The sequence below is a fragment of the Lonchura striata genome, chromosome 19 (assembly GCF_046129695.1).
Source record: "Lonchura striata isolate bLonStr1 chromosome 19, bLonStr1.mat, whole genome shotgun sequence".
Classification (NCBI taxonomy): Eukaryota; Metazoa; Chordata; class Aves; order Passeriformes; family Estrildidae; genus Lonchura; species Lonchura striata.
In genome coordinates, this window is record NC_134621.1 from 12,163,174 (window position 1) to 12,182,112 (window position 18,939).

General features: G+C 40.9%; 1 protein-coding gene across 1 annotated transcript; it reads left to right on the top strand.

Annotated features, from left to right (window-relative positions):
- Nucleotides 1-2,935: 2,935 nt before the first annotated feature.
- Nucleotides 2,936-17,450, top strand: SLC16A3 (solute carrier family 16 member 3). The gene is made up of 5 exons (XM_021534054.2): nucleotides 2,936-3,071; nucleotides 9,332-9,576; nucleotides 10,063-10,206; nucleotides 10,563-11,330; nucleotides 12,626-17,450. The coding sequence occupies exons 2-5, from the start codon at nucleotides 9,354-9,356 to the stop codon at nucleotides 12,907-12,909; spliced, it is 1,419 nt and encodes a 472-aa protein (XP_021389729.1). The 5' UTR covers nucleotides 2,936-3,071; nucleotides 9,332-9,353; the 3' UTR covers nucleotides 12,910-17,450.
- The last annotated feature ends 1,489 nt before the right edge of the window (nucleotides 17,451-18,939 follow it).

Sequence of the window (18,939 nt, forward strand, 5' to 3'; positions counted from 1 at the left end):
ACTCTCAGCAGCCTCTTCTCTGGATCGTGTGAGCAGGGGCACGCTCCTTTGCAGCCCCGGTCTCCTTCAGTAAGACCCCATTCTCCCAAAGCGCAGCTAGTACTTGTCCCATACTCTCAGATCTCATTCTCCTGTTCAGTTGTCTTCCTATACATTTTGTTTATCCAACAAAACATTATTTTAAACAATTTCTCCTTAGCGCAGATCAGGAAGGAGACTCTTTGCCCCTTTCAAGTACAGCTGTTACGGGTGTGAACAAACTTCCTATGCACTCCTGCTACATCATGTGAAAAACTAAAAAGCATGTAAAACAAACTCAGACCAACTGCAACGTAAGATCATGCAGAACAGATAAACACATTCTGCCATCAAGGCACTTAATTATTTAAAACTGTATCCATCAACTAAACTGCTTTACACTGTATAGATGAGATAGAGGAACATGTAACACATGCAGCAGGCCTAAAGCATGATTTTCCCTTAGTCACTCTAGATACTCATGACTTCCAGATAAGTCATGACGCAAACTTCCTGTAATGCTGCACCCAAATGATACCTAAAGTACAATAATTTAGAGAAGATAGAGCATTATCAGTAGTTATATAATTTTCCTTATATCATCAGAAGAGAATTGTGTGTTCTAGCCCCATGCCAGTTAAAGAATATGTATATAGAATAGTTATTTTCACCAGTAACTATTAATGAAAATGAGAATCAGGACTAACAATTTGACTTTTGAAACAAGGCAATTTCCATTTAGCTAATTAGAGTTACAGAATACGTCAATTATTAAAAGAATTGAGTTCATTTACTTATATGAATCACCTCTGGTTTAAAATACAATGGTGAAACCCAGCTTAAAATTATTTTCTACATCTGAACACACAAAAATTATCGTGAAAGTCCTGGCATAATTTATATTGTCCAGTGGGCCCCTCAGAGCACTCATCAGAATCAGCACATAATAGGCTAATGTCTAAATCCATACACTATTCTGACTGCTGGCATTCTTTATATTAGCCATTGCCTAACCTATCAACCCCATTATCTTTTCAACCCTTCTTCACCCCTGCCCCCCCTTTCAAATTAGCTGTCATATTCTCCAGCATATCTTCAATCAGCCCCTAGTCACATACGTAAATGCTTGTTAGTTCCCTAATGAGTAACTGGTAACTTCCAGTGATTCAATAGTGCCCTGAACAGACAAACTTTAATGGAGAGTAAAAAAAGATTACAGTCTACACAATGTCAATTCAGGTGAATACACCTAGTCTGCAAGTGAATGGCCTAAATTCAGATAATAGTGGACAGTCAAAAACTGGTTTTACTAGTCTTTAAGATTAGCAGTGCCAGTCTTATTGGCTGTATGTTATCTGCTCAAAATAAACCACATGGCCTTTTTCATCTTCACATATTAATGCAATGAATCCTTAAACATATACAAATGGGTACTATGCTTCAGCAAAAATGAACCAATACCCAGTGCAAACATAATGTGCACGGAAAAGAAAAAAATTTCTAAATCATTAAAAGAGCTTCAGTTCCTGCCTTGGTATTACATGATTTCAGCAAGCAGGTTTTAAATTGGAAGCTACTAATCTGTGCAATATCACAGTTCTCAAAAGACAATATTGTATCCTGCCTATCCTCTCCTACTTAGAATCCTACTACTGTGTAATTCCACACAGGTTATAGGAATCATGGAATCATTTAGAAAATATTTTTTTCCAAGATCATTGCGTCTAGCTGTTAAACTCCAGGGATGGTGACTACATCACTTCCCTGGACATGCCATTCCAATGCTTGGCAACCTGTTTGGAGAAGAGATTTTTCCTAATATCCAATCTTAAGCTCTCCTGGCACAACTTGAGGCCATTTCCTCTTGTTATATCACTTGTTACCTAGGAGAAGAGACAGATGCCCACCTTGGTACAATCTCCTTTCAGGTAGTAGTAGAGAGGGGTAAGGTGTCCCCAGAGCCTCCTTTTCTCCAGGCTGAGTCTCTCCAGCTCGCTCAGCTACTGTCCATCAGACTTCCCTAGCTCCGTTGCCCTTCTCTGGCCATGTTCCAGCCCCTCAATGTTTGTCTTGTCTCGAGGGGGGCTGAAAACCAAACACAGGATTTTAGGTGTTGTGTCATTCCCCTGTATATTGGATTGTGTGCTAAAGCACACAAAAGAATGGAGCACCTACTCATGAATTTCCTAAGCCCCAGGTAGCCATAGGAGTGCTACTTTCTGTATTGCATTTGTGAATCCCACAACTTTCCTAGATGTTACACAACAATATCAGCACATCAGTTTTATAATCCAATGTTTGTTGGATTATAATCTATAAACTCAATTTCAGTTGAGTCACAAGAGATTAATGCAGAAAGTTCATTCTATCCGGATGTGAAAGGAGGAGTATGTTATGACATCATATTTGCAGGGAGTAATATAATATTTACCCCCTTGGTAAAGGATGAGGAGGGAAGCCTGGGGTTGTCTACAAGAATGCACAGTATCACACTCAAAAATTCTAAGAAGAAAACAATTAAGCAAGGAAGCTCGTAAGAGTAATTCTCATGGAAGGAGGCAATGAGGAAACTGTGATCGCTCCTGGGAAAACAGAAACGGCAGCACATAACAAACCTCAAACGCATAAATCCATTCATAAATTCAAGTCCACTGCTAAGATCCGGTTCTTCCGGACAGCCGGTGCAGCATTCATGCCGGCAGGATCCAGCCCTGCGTTGCACCCTACGCAAGCAGCGCAAAGCTCGTGCTGATGCCTTGTGAGGCCCCGGGGCTCCGCTCCGAGCCGGCGCCAGCGGAGCCGCGTTACACACGGTCGGAGCCCACGCGCCGAAGAAGCTGCAGCGGAGGAGAGTCCCGGCGGCGGCGATAGGACGCGGGGCACGCCCCGTGTGGCAGGGCGGGGCGAGCAGCCACGGACCCGCCGCGCGGGAGCGCTCCCAGCCGGCGGGACCAGACGGGCTCCGGCGTGGCTGCGTGGGCACACGGGGACAGCGAGCTGCGCTCCGGCGCGAGCACGGGCATCCTCACGCTGAGACGCGGGACGTGACTCAGGTACTGAGGCGGAGCCGTCGTGCGGGATGTTGCGGAGTCTTTGCCTGGCCCACGCGGACGAACGCCGTGGGGAGCGCGGTGTGGCGGGTCCGGAGACGGGTGAACCGAATCCAGAGCGTCGGGCTGACCGAGGGCGCTTCTCTACGTGGGATTCATCCGGGCCAGCGGATGAGCCCGAGCGCCACCCAAGCTTTGGGCAAAGCGCGGCGTAGGAATCGCGGGTTCAACCCTTGCCCAGAGGCTGCTCTGGGCGCCGATGGGGACGCGGGCACGACGCCGACTGTTCTCGCATCCCTTGGCACCATCTCACTAGGGTCGGCGGGGCGCCGTCCCGTCGGCTGCGTTTTCGCTCGTTCATGGGGCCACGCGGGCGCACCTCTTCGTCGGGAAACCCGCGTTGCTGTATGGGTCGCCCAAAGTCCTCAGCTCCACCGGCCTGAAAGCGCTGTCCGGGCGCTGAGCAGTGCTGGCCACCGAGCCCAGCCCGCCTGCTACGAGAGAGCGCTGCCCCCGGCTTCCCCTCTGGCAGCTGGGTCACGCCTGGGCGTGTAGTGCCGCCGGCCCGAGGGCACGTACAGTGCCACACCGGCAGCTCGTGGGACAGCCGCGAGTTCGGGCTTTGTTTCCGCCATTCGTGGCCTCACACCGTTACTGGGGGACGAGTCTCTCGCCTCCGCGGTCCCTTCGCTTCTGCGAAGGTGTCGAGCCCCCGGAGGCGAATTTCGGAATTTTTTGTCATAGCGGTGACCGTTCAGGTCCTTCAGAGCGGGCGACGAGCAGTCTGAGCGATTGTTCCCTCATAAGGACATCATCGCAGCCCCGGGCATGAACTCCATTACTCGGCTCAGCGGGCACACGAAGAGCGGTGGGGTGCCCGGGCGCGGCGTCTTCCTGGTCTGCGTGAGCATCGGCTGCGGCGGTGACCCCCGCGCTGCTCGCGAGCCGTCCGGGCTCAGGGCTGCGCGGGCGACGTGCCCGCCCCGGAGCGCCGCGCGAGCGGCCGTGGCCGTGGCGACGCCGCGACCACCGCCACTGTCCTCCCTACGCCCCCTCCCGCACGGTGCCGCCTCAGCCCCTCTCCATCTCTTGGGAAAAAGCCTTTTTTTGATGGTGCTCGCAATCGACCTGAAGGGGTCTGCGGCTTGCCTTCTAAGCAATTCAGTGGAGAGAAGGAAAAAGCACACAAAGGTGAAGTTGAATTTCAGTAATTCAGCTTCCTCACAAGCGCAGACCGTTAGCACTAGTGGAAATGCACTCCTCTTGGGCAAACCGTTCAATTTAGGATGTCACAGGGTAATGTACGGTTTTGCAGTGTTTATTTCAGAGGAAGCAGTGTGGCAGACGTTTTAAAATGTGAATCAGAATCTATTAGTGCAGTACACCTTTTGTGGCTCAGTCAGAAGTATAACTCAAGGTATATTATAGAAATAAAAAGGTGGCATTTAAAATTGTGACTGAAGTGGCAGTTCTCATATCTCAATGTGTGACACCCTGTTATGGAGCTGCACTGTCCAAAGTGATTTTGTAAAATGACACATCTGAGCCAGATGATCTTTTCTGACTATATTCAGCTACATGTGCTCACCTAGCTTGAGATATAATGCATGTGCATGTGAGCACTTTATATATTAGAGTAGTTCCATTATGGTCTGCAAAAATAAGCAGTGATGCCCAGCTGGTGACAGGACTAGTCTTTAATTACTAATTATCTATCTCTGTCACTTTTTGGTTTATATTAAACAATATAAGGACACTTCTTTGCTATAAGCAATTGTCAAATATTTATGTTTTTCTAAAGCTTCAAACACATTGCAAAGCCATCACAGCTGTAGGGCTGAAATTAATTTTCATGATACGTGAAAATTAATTGTAATTGTTCCTGGCTGAGGCTGGGATTCAGCAACTTTTCATGATATAAAATAAAACAAGCAAATAAATAGTCACAGCTTTCCTATAGAGCACTTTACCCAGATAAAAGAATTTAGACTGGTTAGCATTATCTGCTACACACAAAGTTGCAGTATGAACTTACTATAAGCACAGTCTGCTAATAACTTGTGATGAATGTTACTCACTGTGCAGCAGCAGTGAACAGCTAAGATGTTTCGAGGCTAAATGGGGACTGAAGAATGATTAATAGTCAAGATTTTGTATGGAACATTACTTGCAGCTACAGACAGCACAGAATTATCCTAGGAGTTGTAAGAGTGAGATGAGAGAATGGGGAAAACTGGAAAACCCTTAAGAAAGGCAGCAGATCTGGGAAAATTGTCTCATTTGAAACAGAGGAGGCCAAAATGGGACAGTGGCAATCACTGTGGGGCCTTGCAGGGAGGACAGGAGGTCACGATAGGCATTGATAAATATAGTAATGATTTTGTAGGAATAGAATTTGCAGCAGCCTTTGGAATGAACATATAATTCAACTGGCTAATATTTAAGCAGATAAGCCACAGGAAATGCACTAGTGGGTTATATCAGTGGCCCATATAAATGGCTTCTATGAGGTACCTGAGTTGAAAGGAAATCAGATTTAAAGATTTATGCATTTGTACTTTAGATAAGCAGGAAGGAGTTGAAGTCATGCTGAATAGGCACATCTCAGTGATGTCAATACAAAGGGTAGTTGTTCTATATGTAGAGGGCTATCATATGGTTCTGGAGAATATTAAAATAAAAACATTTTTTCAGGAATCATTTCCTGAAAAATTTCAGTGGAGCTGGTTAGTCTTAGGAATCCTGACTTAAAATCAAGAATAACATGCATATTTTGTTTAGTCTGCTGAGATTTTAATATCTTTGGGCAAATACAGGTTTATAACTCCTATAAACACAGCATTGAGCAGCCTATGCTTTTCAAGGTATTCATACCCCCAACACACTATGAAGAGAGAATCATTATTTTCTTTGTTTCACAGACAAGAAAAACTGAAGGAGGATGTCTACATTATTCAGCTTATACCATCTTCCTTACTTTGTAGTTTACATTTCTCAGGTGGGTGTGGCTCCAGACTGAAGTCTAAGCTGAACTGAGTTCCCTACTTGGAAGCTTATGTTCTATTTTTGATAACCATATTTTATTTGTATCATGGAAATTCAAGATTGTGTAGATTTCAGCCATAATTAGAAGAAATTAATTATTCTTGAGAATTCTTGAAATTAATTCTTCTTGAGAACATGACATTCTCAAGCTATATAAGTCAGTATACATGCTCATAAATGTCCTTCCTACCCATATTGCTGACCATGAAGTACAGGTATGTTGCCAATAAGAGTAGTGGCTAAACACAAATAATAGATTCTTGCCATTTCTAGCTGCTCCTTTTTATAATACAAGTGTTCACTTTTTATATACATCATCCCAGAAACCACACCATCACACCACCCACAATGCTACCTAATATTTCCTCCTAACTGAGTCTATATTAGTTTCCATGACAACAAGAAGATAGTATCAGGAAGATGAAGCCCCAGATGCTACCTTCCTTTTGCACATTACCAAAGCAAGAACCCATTCATGATAGAAGTAAGCTTGAATAAATACTAACAATACTATCATGTCTGTTGTGGAGATATGAAACTGAGCTACAGTGTGTTAAATGTAATCCTTTGCCTCTAAATAGGGCTGAGCTAGCAAAAGCAGAAAGCAAAACAAGCTGTTGCAATAGTTAGGCAGTAGCCTCCTATCTTAACAGTTTGATGGCATCCCAGCACTGTAGCAAAATCCTAAGTAAAAATTTTGTCAGTGCAGATCAGCCACAGGCCTGCCTTTTCTAAAGGTGTACCCCTTGTTTATACATTCTGCAAAGGAACCTCAACACTACTTCCTTATTATTTCTTATTTCCCGCTTAAGGAGGTGAATAAAGTCTCAGCACACCACAACAGGATGAAATGCATTCTTGCTGTGTTTGTGAAGACAGGGTTCATTTAGTTCTAGTTAATGGTCTTTTTATTTTGATATGTTAACATGAACAACCAATGGACAAAACCAGATGAGTAACATTGATTGTAGAATCATAGAGCGGTTTGGGTTAGAAGCCTTAAAGTTAATCTCGTTCCAACCTACTGCCACGGGCAGAAACACCTTCCATTAGGCCACATTGCTCCAAACCCTGTCCAACCTGGCCTGGAACTCTTCCAGGGATGAGACAGCCACAGCTTCTCTGAGCCCTTTGCCAGAACCTCATCACCCTCACACTAAAGAATTTCTTCCTAATACCTAATCTTAAACCTACTGTCAGTTTGAAGCCATTCCCCCTTGTTCTATCACTGCATGCCCTTGTAAAAAGCCCCTCTCCAGCCTTCTGGTAGCCACTTCAGGCACTGGAAAGGTGCAAAAAAGCTTCCCCAGAGCATCCTCTTCTGCATGCTGAATCATCCGAATTCTCTCAGCCTTTCCCTTTAAGACAGTTGTTTTTGAGGCATGTGTGTGAACCACTCTTGAAAGGATGGCACTTGAAGATCTGGTGTGCCGGTTTATGGTGATTTTTAGCCAAATGTGGAATGTGGTAGCAGATATGATGTAACGAAGAGTAAATGGATATTACTGTGTGTTTCCCTCTAGACTTACTTTTATGAAATGCTGGAAAGTATGCCAGGTTCCCTCACATCAGCAAGTGTGTTTTGCTCTTTCATCACAGCAAAACATAAAACCGTTTTAGAGACTGCTCCTCATGGCAAAGATGGTATGTTTCGTAAGGCAGATGCAACAGAATGTGTCTCTTACAGGCTGACTTGCTCTGCTGAGCATGGAAGAGCTCAAGAATGGCCAGGGAGGAGGATGTTTCCCTCTCCTGTGGGAGCACCGCGGTTGCGAGCGCTCGGCGGGGGCGCGGCCGCGGCTCCGCCCGGGCCGCGCGCGCAGCTGGCGGCAGCACCGCCCCCGCCCGGGAGTCACGTCCCGCACGTCTCAGTGCGGCGGCCGCCCGCGCGCCCGGCCGGGGCATCGCGCGGGTCACGCGGGGCCGCGGGTGGGGCGGCTCCTGCAGCCCCGGCTCCAAGGTCGGAGCGCGGGCGGGAGCCGCGTCTTCCCCGAGCCGCGCCCGCACCACGCTCGGTGCGCCGGCTGCCGAGCTGACTTCTCCCCCCCCGAAAATCTTGGCCAGTTCTCTTCTGGAAGGAAAAGCGTGCTGCCGAATAGTTCTTAACGGTGTTTCTTCTCAAAGCCACTCGCCGCTTCATACGGCATGGGTGTAGTTTGCTATCGGGGTTGAGCGCTGTAGGTCTGCAGAGGCTGGGCTTAGAACAACTTTGCTGTAGACGCAGTAAGGGAGACTGTCCCAGTCCGTTTGCAGAGGTGAATGCTGTAAGGCACTGAATGTTCCACCCAGCACTGTATAAGCAGTCTGGAGAGATTCCCAGTTGCTGTTTTTCAACAAAGCATGCTTATGTATCATTACTAACTTTGTGTTGCTATTAGACGGGTAATGGAAATGAACGAAAACTGCCCAACCCTTCCCTCAATATTTTAAACCTTCACTCGAAATGTTCGGACAACTTGAAATTAGTGTGAGTGACAATACCCCATGAAATGTTTCAATTTTATATTCTTGTTCTTTATACATTTGAGCCAAGATTCATCAAATACTACGTTTTCTTACTTATCATGTAATAACAACAGTGGGAAGTATTTGCTTCAGGCAGGCAGTTGTACTGAGCATTGCTTCAGTTACTAACTCCCAGCATCTACAAAAATGGCTCTGGGATTTTCATTGCAGTTTAGCATTTGAGCTTGATGTGTGAAAAATGATAACTCATCATCATTACCTCGAAGGGATCTTTCTATCTGTTCAAGATAACATTGTATCAGGGCTGTACAGCTGTCCTCAGTGGGGAATAAAAAATCTGGGTGATTAGTTCACCATTTCACAGAGCACTTGTGATGCACCAGGTCTCCTAAGTGAATAGGCCAGGAGCTTCATGTAACAAGGTCTTACATAAAAAATCCTGCAGACTTTAATGCAATAATTATTACATATTTTTGAAAGCCAGATACACCCCTGAAATGCTGCTGTTTTTTAATGAAGCAGTGATTTGGATCAAATCCAGCTCTGACTTTGAGAGCTGTGCAGGACCATTCATTTAAAACTCAGCTGTGTGCATCTCATTTTCACGTATTTTTGCAGGCTTTGTAAAAACTAAACTCAGACAAGAAATAGTTAAAATTGCACTGCATTTTCAAGACTGTTTTAAGTAGTTCCATGCCTTAGTTTAAATGGTAGTGCAATTTTAGAGATACTAATTGCTTTTTGTTTCTTAGGGAACACACAAGCTTCTTCATCATGGGAGCTGTAGTAGCTGATGACGGTCCATCAGGTGTTAAAGCCCCTGATGGAGGCTGGGGCTGGGCTGTCCTTTTTGGCTGTTTTATCATCACAGGATTCTCCTATGCCTTTCCTAAGGCAGTTAGTGTCTTCTTTAAAGAACTTATCCGGGAATTTGGCATTGGATATAGTGACACTGCGTGGATTTCCTCCATTCTGTTGGCCATGCTTTATGGAACAGGTGAGTAGTTATCTGGTTTTGAAACAGTATTGAGTCACACAATTAATTTTGTAAATCTTACAGCCATTTACAGTCTGTATCATGACTGCATATCATTACTTGTGTGCAAATAAGGCATTCCAAGGAAGAATTACTATTAATCACATAAATGAAAATATTTTTTAAGCCCATCCAGTTTATTTAAAATTACATCCTTGTAAGTCAGTAGTTGCTAAAGTTGATGAAAAATCACAAGGCACTCTGAAGACAAAAAAGATTGAAGTATTTGACTACAGAGGAAAGGACATTTTTCCTGATTGGCCTGACTTTATGGACAAAGTACAAAATTAGTTAGAACCACTGAGGTTGGAAAGACCTTAGACCTTTAAGATCATTGTGTAACCTTGAATGTTACACTTTGAACTCTACCAAGGAAATACAAAGTGTCAGAAAATCAGTTGCAAAAGTTGTTTATCTAAGCAAACATAACTTGCTTTTCTTGCCTAGGTCCACTTTGTAGCGTGTGTGTCAATCGCTTTGGTTGTCGCCCTGTCATGCTGGTGGGTGGCCTTTTTGCCTCAATGGGGATGGTGATCGCTTCCTTCTGCACAAGCATCGTCCAGATCTATCTAACTGCAGGTGTGATTACTGGTAAGTACTATGCTGAAAATGAGTTCACTTAGGTCTTACCTTTAGGCTGAAGTTTTGTTTAAGTGAAAAATACATGAAGCATAAGGATCATCCAGCTGGGCTTTTATAAAGATGGCAGAAAAATGTGGAATTAAAAGGTCATTTATTTTTGTTATAAATGTTTAATAGCGTGACATGTAATCATAAAGTAAAAGAATACTATGGGGGTAGATTACTTTGTGTTATCTTAGGTTTCTTTTGTCCATTTGGAATAAAACTATTTTCTCTTAAGTCATGAATCATGAAAACTGCAATTAGAGTATCTTTAACAATGATATTGTAGGCCAGTAGTAATTCTTATGTACCCTCTACCACAGGTTTGGGTTTGGCACTAAACTTCCAGCCTTCACTCATCATGTTAAACCGTTACTTTGACAAACGCCGGCCCTTAGCCAATGGGCTATCTGCTGCTGGGAGTCCAGTGTTTCTGTGTGCTCTCTCACCACTGGGGCAGATACTACAGCATGAGTATGGTTGGAGAGGAGGATTTCTTATCCTGGGTGGGATGCTGCTCAACTGCTGTGTATGTGGAGCACTAATGAGACCTTTGGAGCCACCCAAAAAGGCTGAAGCTACCAAAGAGCCAGCTGAGAAGAAAGTGAAGAAAAAACTTCTGGATTTCAGTGTGTTTAAAGACAGTGGTTTTGTAATCTATGCGCTAGCAGCATCTATTATGGTGCTTGGTCTCTTTGTTCCTCCAGTGTTTGTTGTGAGTTATGCCAAGGATTTAGGGTATCAAGACACCAAAGCAGCTTTTCTTCTGACTATTCTGGGATTCATTGATATCTTTGCTCGCCCAATCTGTGGAATGGTAGCTGGTCTTAAATGGGTTAGACCACGCTGTGTCTACCTCTTCAGTTTTGCTATGATTTTTAATGGCTTTACAGATCTCATGGGTTCTATGTCTGTTGATTATCGTGGGCTGGTGGTCTTTTGCATTTTCTTTGGCATTTCTTATGGAATGGTAGGTGCTCTTCAGTTTGAAGTTCTCATGGCTATTGTTGGTACACAGAAGTTTTCCAGTGCTATCGGTTTAGTGCTCCTGGCAGAAGCTATGGCTGTCCTGATTGGTCCACCATCAGCAGGCAAGTATGACATTTAGCTCAGAATTTAAAATTGTGTGCATTGCATTAATTTACAAAAATATAAGGGAGCTGAGAAAAAGATGTGAGTCACTTGAGAGAAGCAGATTGTGCTAGTGTTGCACGTTTCAAAAGCTTTCTGCAGTTACACTCTGAAATACCCCAAGAAGGAATGGATCAAACCTTTTTCTTCTTGGATCTATTTCAGGATTGCTTAAATTGCCATGTGGAGATACTGCTATTTCTCCTCTGAAACCCTGCACTGAATTTCTTATTGGTAGATAGCTGACTGGGATTCAGAATATGAAACCTGTCAATTTTCTTTAAGAAATAGGGAAATATTAGGATACATTCTCTATATCCATGGTAGATTTGGAGGAGGAAGGAAAACATCTCAAGGAAGAAAAAAAAATCTTACAAGGAAGACTATAAAACTGGATTGATTTAAGGAAGGTAGAGTGCTTCTATAACATGTCTTACAACCCAGGAATAAGGGGACATGACAAAATAGCAAAATTCATTAATTTGAAGTAAAAATACAAATTACTAATCAAAGAACATACATTTTACAGATCCTGAACTGAAACACACTTTCCCTCCCAAAACCCACCAGGTCACTGCCATAGAATGTTTACTGTTTATATCAGACACTAAAAACATCAAGTATTTTTGACAAAACCCCCTTCATGGGAAAACCAGTATTATGCACTACTTCCTCCAATCTTCAGGTTTGGAGTGGCACTTCTTTCATATCCTCCCACCTGTTCTTTCACATCCACTGAGCCCTGTGGATCCTAAATTTACCTTTACCAGTGTCAGAATCAGTCAGTTACTCCAGACTGACTACCGAGTAAGATTTGCATTTTAAGCAGACAGTGCACTACCTGTGTAGAAAGGTAAATGAGATTGGGAGCAAAAGGATAACAATGATCAGACATGATACAGATGACACAGCTCCCATCCAGGGATGCACACATTTTTATCTGAAATACAAAGCATGTGTTTGATCTCTTGCATCTGAAGGCGAGGCCGGTTTTATTTCAGATGAACTGCATGCCTCTGTGTGTGCAGCTGAATATGTGTTTTGGTATGTCATGTAGTGTCGGTGACTGTTAAGCTGAACTGAAATAATTGAGAAGTATTTTGCTACAAACTTGTTTAAATCCTGTTTCAAAAAACTTGGTTAGGTAGTCATGGTGATTCTAGACAGGAAAGTCAAAATGTTTGAAAAAAATCAGAAAAATATTCACTGCAAGATAGTAACTTTTGTTAATTATTTGGAATGTTGCGTTTTTCAGGAAAACTCCTGGATGCAACAGGGAGGTACATGTTTGTTTTCATTATTGCTGGAATTGAAGTTACCACCTCAGCCCTTGTATTGGCCTTGGGAAATTTCTTCTGCATTAAGAAGAAATCAGAAGAACCACATACAAAAGAAGAAGCAGCAGAAAGAGAGGAATTAAACAAATCTGAAAAAACTCCTGAAGATGCCAAAGTGGACTCTATTGAAGTGGAACAGTTTCTGAAAGATGAGCCTGAAAAAAATGGTGAAGTTGTAACTAACCCAGAAACATGTGTGTGAGCATGACAAGGAACTGAAAAGTGTTTAGAAAAGAAAGATTTTCAGTATTTATTTTATAAACAAAAATAGTTTAGGGTTGGGCCATCTGCTTTAGTAACTGGGGGCTAGTCAGCTTACCAGATCTCTTTGGAAGCTGATTAGCTAGACAACATCTTAATGGGAAAATAACTTTATTGGTAAAAGGTGGAACATTGTGGTTATACATTTTCTGTAAACTAAAAAGCTTTTATGAACACAAATAGGCTCTTGCTATGCATCACCAGAAACTGCTCACTTGGAAGATACAGGAAAAGTATATTTTCAGAAAAGTGAAATTATATGTATGTTTTCAGATAGTACTGATGAAATTGCTGTGTTGTGTGGCTAAATATAATTTCCCTATGTTCTTTGTGAAGGGAAAGGAATGTGAGATGGGTAATAATCTCAGGAATTTAAAGGTCTCCATTAGGTTTTTTAATTTCTTACCTTTTTAGATTTTTTAGATTAATTGGCTCAGCCCTAATTTAATTTTGAAAATGTCTGTAACTTTGATTTATGTAAATGCATTTCTGCCTAAACCTGTAACCTGTGCAATTATCATCTGGAAATCCTGTTTTTGGAAAGGCACATTACAGACAGTGTCCTCAGCAGATCACACAAGTGGTATTCCAAGGTAGTACTCAAAAAAAAAAAAAAAGGAGCAGAATGGATCCTGACAGATCTTAAGGAAACAAAATTAGCCCACAATTCCATACACTGTTTTCAGTAAAATTTCCCTAGAGCATTGAAAAATATTGCAAGTAACATGGAGAAGATTAGTAGAATATTTTGAAAAAGTGTCCATTTTGCATATGAAAGAAATGATGGTGCAAGTTTCCAGATGACTTACAGAGTGGGGAGACTTAGGAAAGAGACTGAACTGCTTTGAAACATGTTAGTCATCCATAAAATGCAATATTAGCATAATGGAAAGATTTTAACGTGTTTATTTTTGAGGTTTCTTTCTTCCCCATTTATCCACTTCCCTACCTCCTGGCTTAATCTGTGGACGTTCAAAGTGCCATTCTTGCTGTTTGAGGAAACATGATAGAACTGTTCATCATTTTTATGATGGCATGGTACTGAATAGAAAAGGAAGGCATTGTATTTTTTTCCACTCAAAACTACTCAAGAAATTTAATTTTTTTTTAACTATAAAATCATGCTACTGCATCCCACCTCTCAAATCTGCATATAAAAAGATGTCTAGGCTTTGTAACTGCAGTAACAATCTTCAAAACAGACTAATGTAACAGATTCCATTTTCTTAGTAGTAGCAAAGGAATATTGGCTTTTAGGTGCCAAAATTGTTCCACCTAATAACTGAAAATTGAAAGACCCTAATCCCTTAAAACTCAGTATCCACTTTAAATTTTTAACAGAAACAAAGTGCCAAAACCACAAACCATTCTCTAATGAATGATCTCAGATAATAGCTTCCATTTTGGAAGTTTCTTCAAAATAGTTTTGCATTGTTAGGACAATCTTGCAAAGAAATCGGAAAGTTAGAATCATAACTTTTAAAAGAAATTGATGCCGCATAAAATAAACTGGTTTTATATCCTACGTAGTGCATTATTTTAGTCTTATTAATTTAATGGCAGCAATTGTAGTGAATGACACTTCCCAATTGTAACAGCTTAATTCCTGAACTTAGCTCCAGTTTGCTAAAGACTAAATTGGTACTTGAAACACAACACTGACAGCTCCAGAAGGCTAGAGAAAAACAGAATCCACAAAGTAATTTTTTGTATTGGAGGCTGCTTCAGATGATACATGAAGGCCTGATACAGCTTTCAGATTGGAATTCCCCGTTGTTTCAAAAAGCAGAAACTATAAACCTTTCCAAAGATGAATTCAGATTCTCAGATAGCCATTTTTGTCTTACTGTGTGCTTTGATCACTGAATTTCTTTGCTAGATAATGCCATGCAGTTATTACAGAACTAAATGGTTATTTCTTTGACCTCAGGTTTTGGCACAAGTTTAAGTTTCTGTCGGTTCTGCAAATTGTCTAGACTATTTTATATGTGACAGAATGTAATTTGTGCTTATCATACTGACTTTCCAGACCATGTTTCATTTTCCATACATAATATTTTTATAGTTAAGCTGGAAAAAGTTTTATGTTGTAATTTTATGGGATTTGAGACAGAAAAGGAAGTTAGGAAGACAAGGAGACACAGCTCAACAAGAAACCATAAATAATCTCATAAGTAAAACCAGTGTTCAAAGAAAGGCCTCATTTGCCTATACGAGTTATTTTCTTCAACTCAAAGATCAATCACTCTGACTGGGACTGCCAATGCTCTTGTGCTGTTTTCAGCACAGACCTACACCAATGACTGGCAGTATTTATGACAGCAGGAGATGCTTACTTCATGAGAGTGGTCAAATCAAAGGACTCTTTATTGACTGTGAGGAAAAAAAAAGTTAGAATTTAATTCACTAAGCAGTTTTAAAAAACATTAACAGTGTAAAATCTTTTATCATTTTAATTAATTGTAAGAAGCATCAATACAAAGGTGAGAAACTCCTAATGTAGCACTCTCAGGAACATCCAAAGTGGCAGGCTTGAGGGTACTTCAGAGTTCTAGAGCCAGTTAAGCTCCCTGCTCCCATTCTGTCCCACTCAAGGGTAACACCCAAGTGTGTGCTAGCCCTCCAGTCCTCTTTCTGTTCAGCTGCCTTTATCTTCTTGTAAAGAGATTTGTTATACTGATGGGAAGGAAACCTCCATGCCAGGTCCCTAGGCTGGTGGCCACTATACTAGACTGTGTTAAAGCAAGTACCCAACTGCTCCTATTGACATGGCTGCAAAGGGTTATTGGTCTCCTGTTTTACAGACCTCTCTCCTTCTGCCCCAATGTGTTAAAAAGTCAAAACCAACTGAAACTAAACCCCACAAGCACTAGTCCTTAGGTTCCCAGCACTGTCCAGGCAGACTCCTTTTTTAACTTAACTCTGCTTATTGTAAATATTTAAATGGATTGATAAATATTTTTTAAAAGTATTTGTATATTTAAATGCAAGGAATTAATTTAAAATTCCTCCAGGTACTTTGGTACTTTATTTCTTTAATCTCAATACCACTGAGATGCCCTTAAAAGCAGTCTGTGAGATGTGCTCATCCATATATTTTGAGGATGTATATGGTCAAAGCCATAAAGCATTTCTAAAGAGACATTGATTGCTCAGGGTCACAGGCAGAACAGTTTCATGCAACATCTACCCAGATGAACCTTTGTTCAACCTTCACTTGATTAAAATTTTGTGATTTGAAAAAAGGGAAAAGGAAAAGGAAGGGAATGTAGGTAATTACGCAACTAAATTGCCAAGCATCCCAGGATTGTAGTTTACTCCTGCATCATACACTATTGAAACAAATGTAATTTCTTTTGACACACAGTTCGTTAATATATCTAAGAAGTCTAGAAAGTAAACAATCAAAAAACCAAAACAGTTTTCAAAGATTATTTCTCTGAAAGTAGTGAATAGTCTTTTACTGCAGGCTAGCAAAATTTTTAAAGCATTTTGGATCTTCACACATTCTATAAATTGAGTACTATAGGATTCATGGTTAAAGTATTGTATGATTTATTATGTAAAGGATCTGAAGAAAAATAAGGGCCTGATGCAAGATGAAATGTGTATAAATGCCAGTAATACACAGAGAACATATAAAAAAGAATTCATGTTTGCACATACATATTTACATATGTGTGTGTGTATATATATATATATATGCAAAATACCCACAGGAGTAGATGACAGTTTTCCCATTTATTAGACAATGAGCAGAGTTAAAATTTTCTTCCTTCTATACAAAGATTAGTTTGCTTTATTGAAAATTCTAAATTAAATATTCTGTAGTCATTTGAAGCCTATAAGACCTCAGCAGAACTAGAAGTCTTAAAGTGATTCAGCTATTTGTTTCAAGCTAAGCCAGTTCCCTAAAGTTAAGACTTGAAATAGATGGTATGAAGGTATGGTGTAAAGGACTGGAGAGATCTCATGCTAATATTAAATTCCATCTACACAAACCTGTATTAGACAATGTAGAATCATTCTTTAAAAATAAATGAGAACATTCCCCTAATCAAGCAACCAAACTTCAAAATGAAAAAGCAAAATTCACATATGCACCTTCGGTACATCCCAAATAAAATGTTTAGTTTGGTAGACAAATCATAATCATAAACAATCAATGTTTATAAATCATAAACAGAAGAATTTCAGAATGCAAATGCCTACATGTTGTAATGGTAAGTATTGACTTGTGTATGTGCATCTGTATCTCTTTGCCACATTTGTCTTTAGGATTATGGGAATACACTTCAATTTTGTGTGAGATGACATTTTGTTTCTTGTTAATGCACTTTAATGTAATGTGTATATTTATACTTAGTAATTTTTAAATGCTTTTCTAGTAAACTGTTGCAAATGTAGTGAATAAATATCTGATTGTCAGAAACTGTGGGTTTGAGAAAATAAGCTCATAAAAAATAAACACTCCAATATGGACATTTGGTTTCATTTGCACATGTCTATTAAACAGCTACACAGAGCCAGAGTGTTTATAGAGAAGAGCTGACAGTTGACAGGCAGCCAGAATTTAATATGGGCAAGGGAACTGTTTTGCCATGACTCACAGTTTGGCCAGTTCCAAAATGGATATTGCTTCTGCTGTAAATGATCCTGATTACTATTTTAAAGCATCATCTAATTTAAAATAACAGCAATTAATTTTGTGCTGTGCTGTGTAAAAAAATATTAATGTTCTCCTCTGAATAGTGCTCTGGGTTTTGTTTACAGGTAAAGTTTTATGAACTGTCATGACTTATAAAGCACAAAATATTTTTAATACCGACATGCTGGCAAGCTGTCTTTACTGTCAAGTGATGCTCTTTAGAACTTGAAAGCTCCTAAGAAAACACAGTGCAGGCATACAGTTATGTTGTGGGTTTTTGGCTCCTATGGTACCTTAGCTAGGACTGGCTCCTCAAGGTATAATCTCAAGGCTACAGCCAAGTGAATCAAAATTATAAGCTCTTCAGTGAAGACATATATTGTGGGATCTGAAGATACCTACTTGTACTTAAGTATCTCTGGCAAGAAAATAGCACATGATTACCTTTTCTATCCTAGTTTAATTAAATTGGCAAGACTTAAGGTGTAATCAAATGCTTTGCCACCCCAATGGCCAAACCAAGCCATATACTGCTGAAGGAATTAATATTACTCGATTGATTAAAATGACAGAACTTACTAGTGTGTAGTCAGCCCACCCTTATGACAGAAAACCAGAATTTATCTTTGCCTCTGGTCTTCTTGGAGACTGAAAGAAGGAAGTGGTGTCATTCACTGTAGGGGAAAATGGGCTCCACCTGAGTTGCACAGCTGCTGTTCCCTTCTGCTGGACCTGTTGAAGGAAGTACTCGTCTGCTTGTGGAAGACTAAACAACCTTGACAACAGCAGTGGCACTGCAAATGAGAAGGAACAGCTTTGGAATTGATTGTTTTAGCAGCTTTCTCAATGCTTCTGAGATAGAGCTCATTTTTGTGTCAGTAGGAACAAGGTATATCTACTAAAGACCATTAAAATGCTTATGGTCTAAAAAGCATTTTGCTAGTGAACAGTGACATCAGCAGTCCTGTATTTGCCTGAGAATGTATGACAAATTAAAGAGACAGAGTAAAAAGCTACTTACCTCTAGATATACAGTTAGTTCCTTGACTGATCGCTATATTTGCGTCATCATGTCAGCAATATTTCAGTTGGTAGCCTTCCTTACAACTCCCAGATGAATACTTCAGAGCATTAAGAGAGGCTAGTTCTTGCTCTTCTGACTTTTCGTCTACTACTCTTTCTACTTTTGTGCTTATGATATTTTTTCCTACTGGAAATGATGACTTCTTCAACATGCCTTCCTCCAAGGAGTGTTCTGAATATTTTCATGAAGTTACACATGGAATATATGGACTCAAATGTTTTTTTCTTAGTATCTCTCTT

Coding starts and splice junctions, on each gene's coding strand:
- SLC16A3 (XM_021534054.2), top strand. CDS start 9,354: ATGGGAGCTGTAGTAGCTGATGACGGTCCATCAGGTGTTAAAGCCCCT. Junction 10,207..10,562: donor AACTGCAGGTGTGATTACTG/GTAAGTACTATG, acceptor CCTCTACCACAG/GTTTGGGTTTGGCACTAAAC. Junction 11,331..12,625: donor GATTGGTCCACCATCAGCAG/GCAAGTATGACA, acceptor TGCGTTTTTCAG/GAAAACTCCTGGATGCAACA.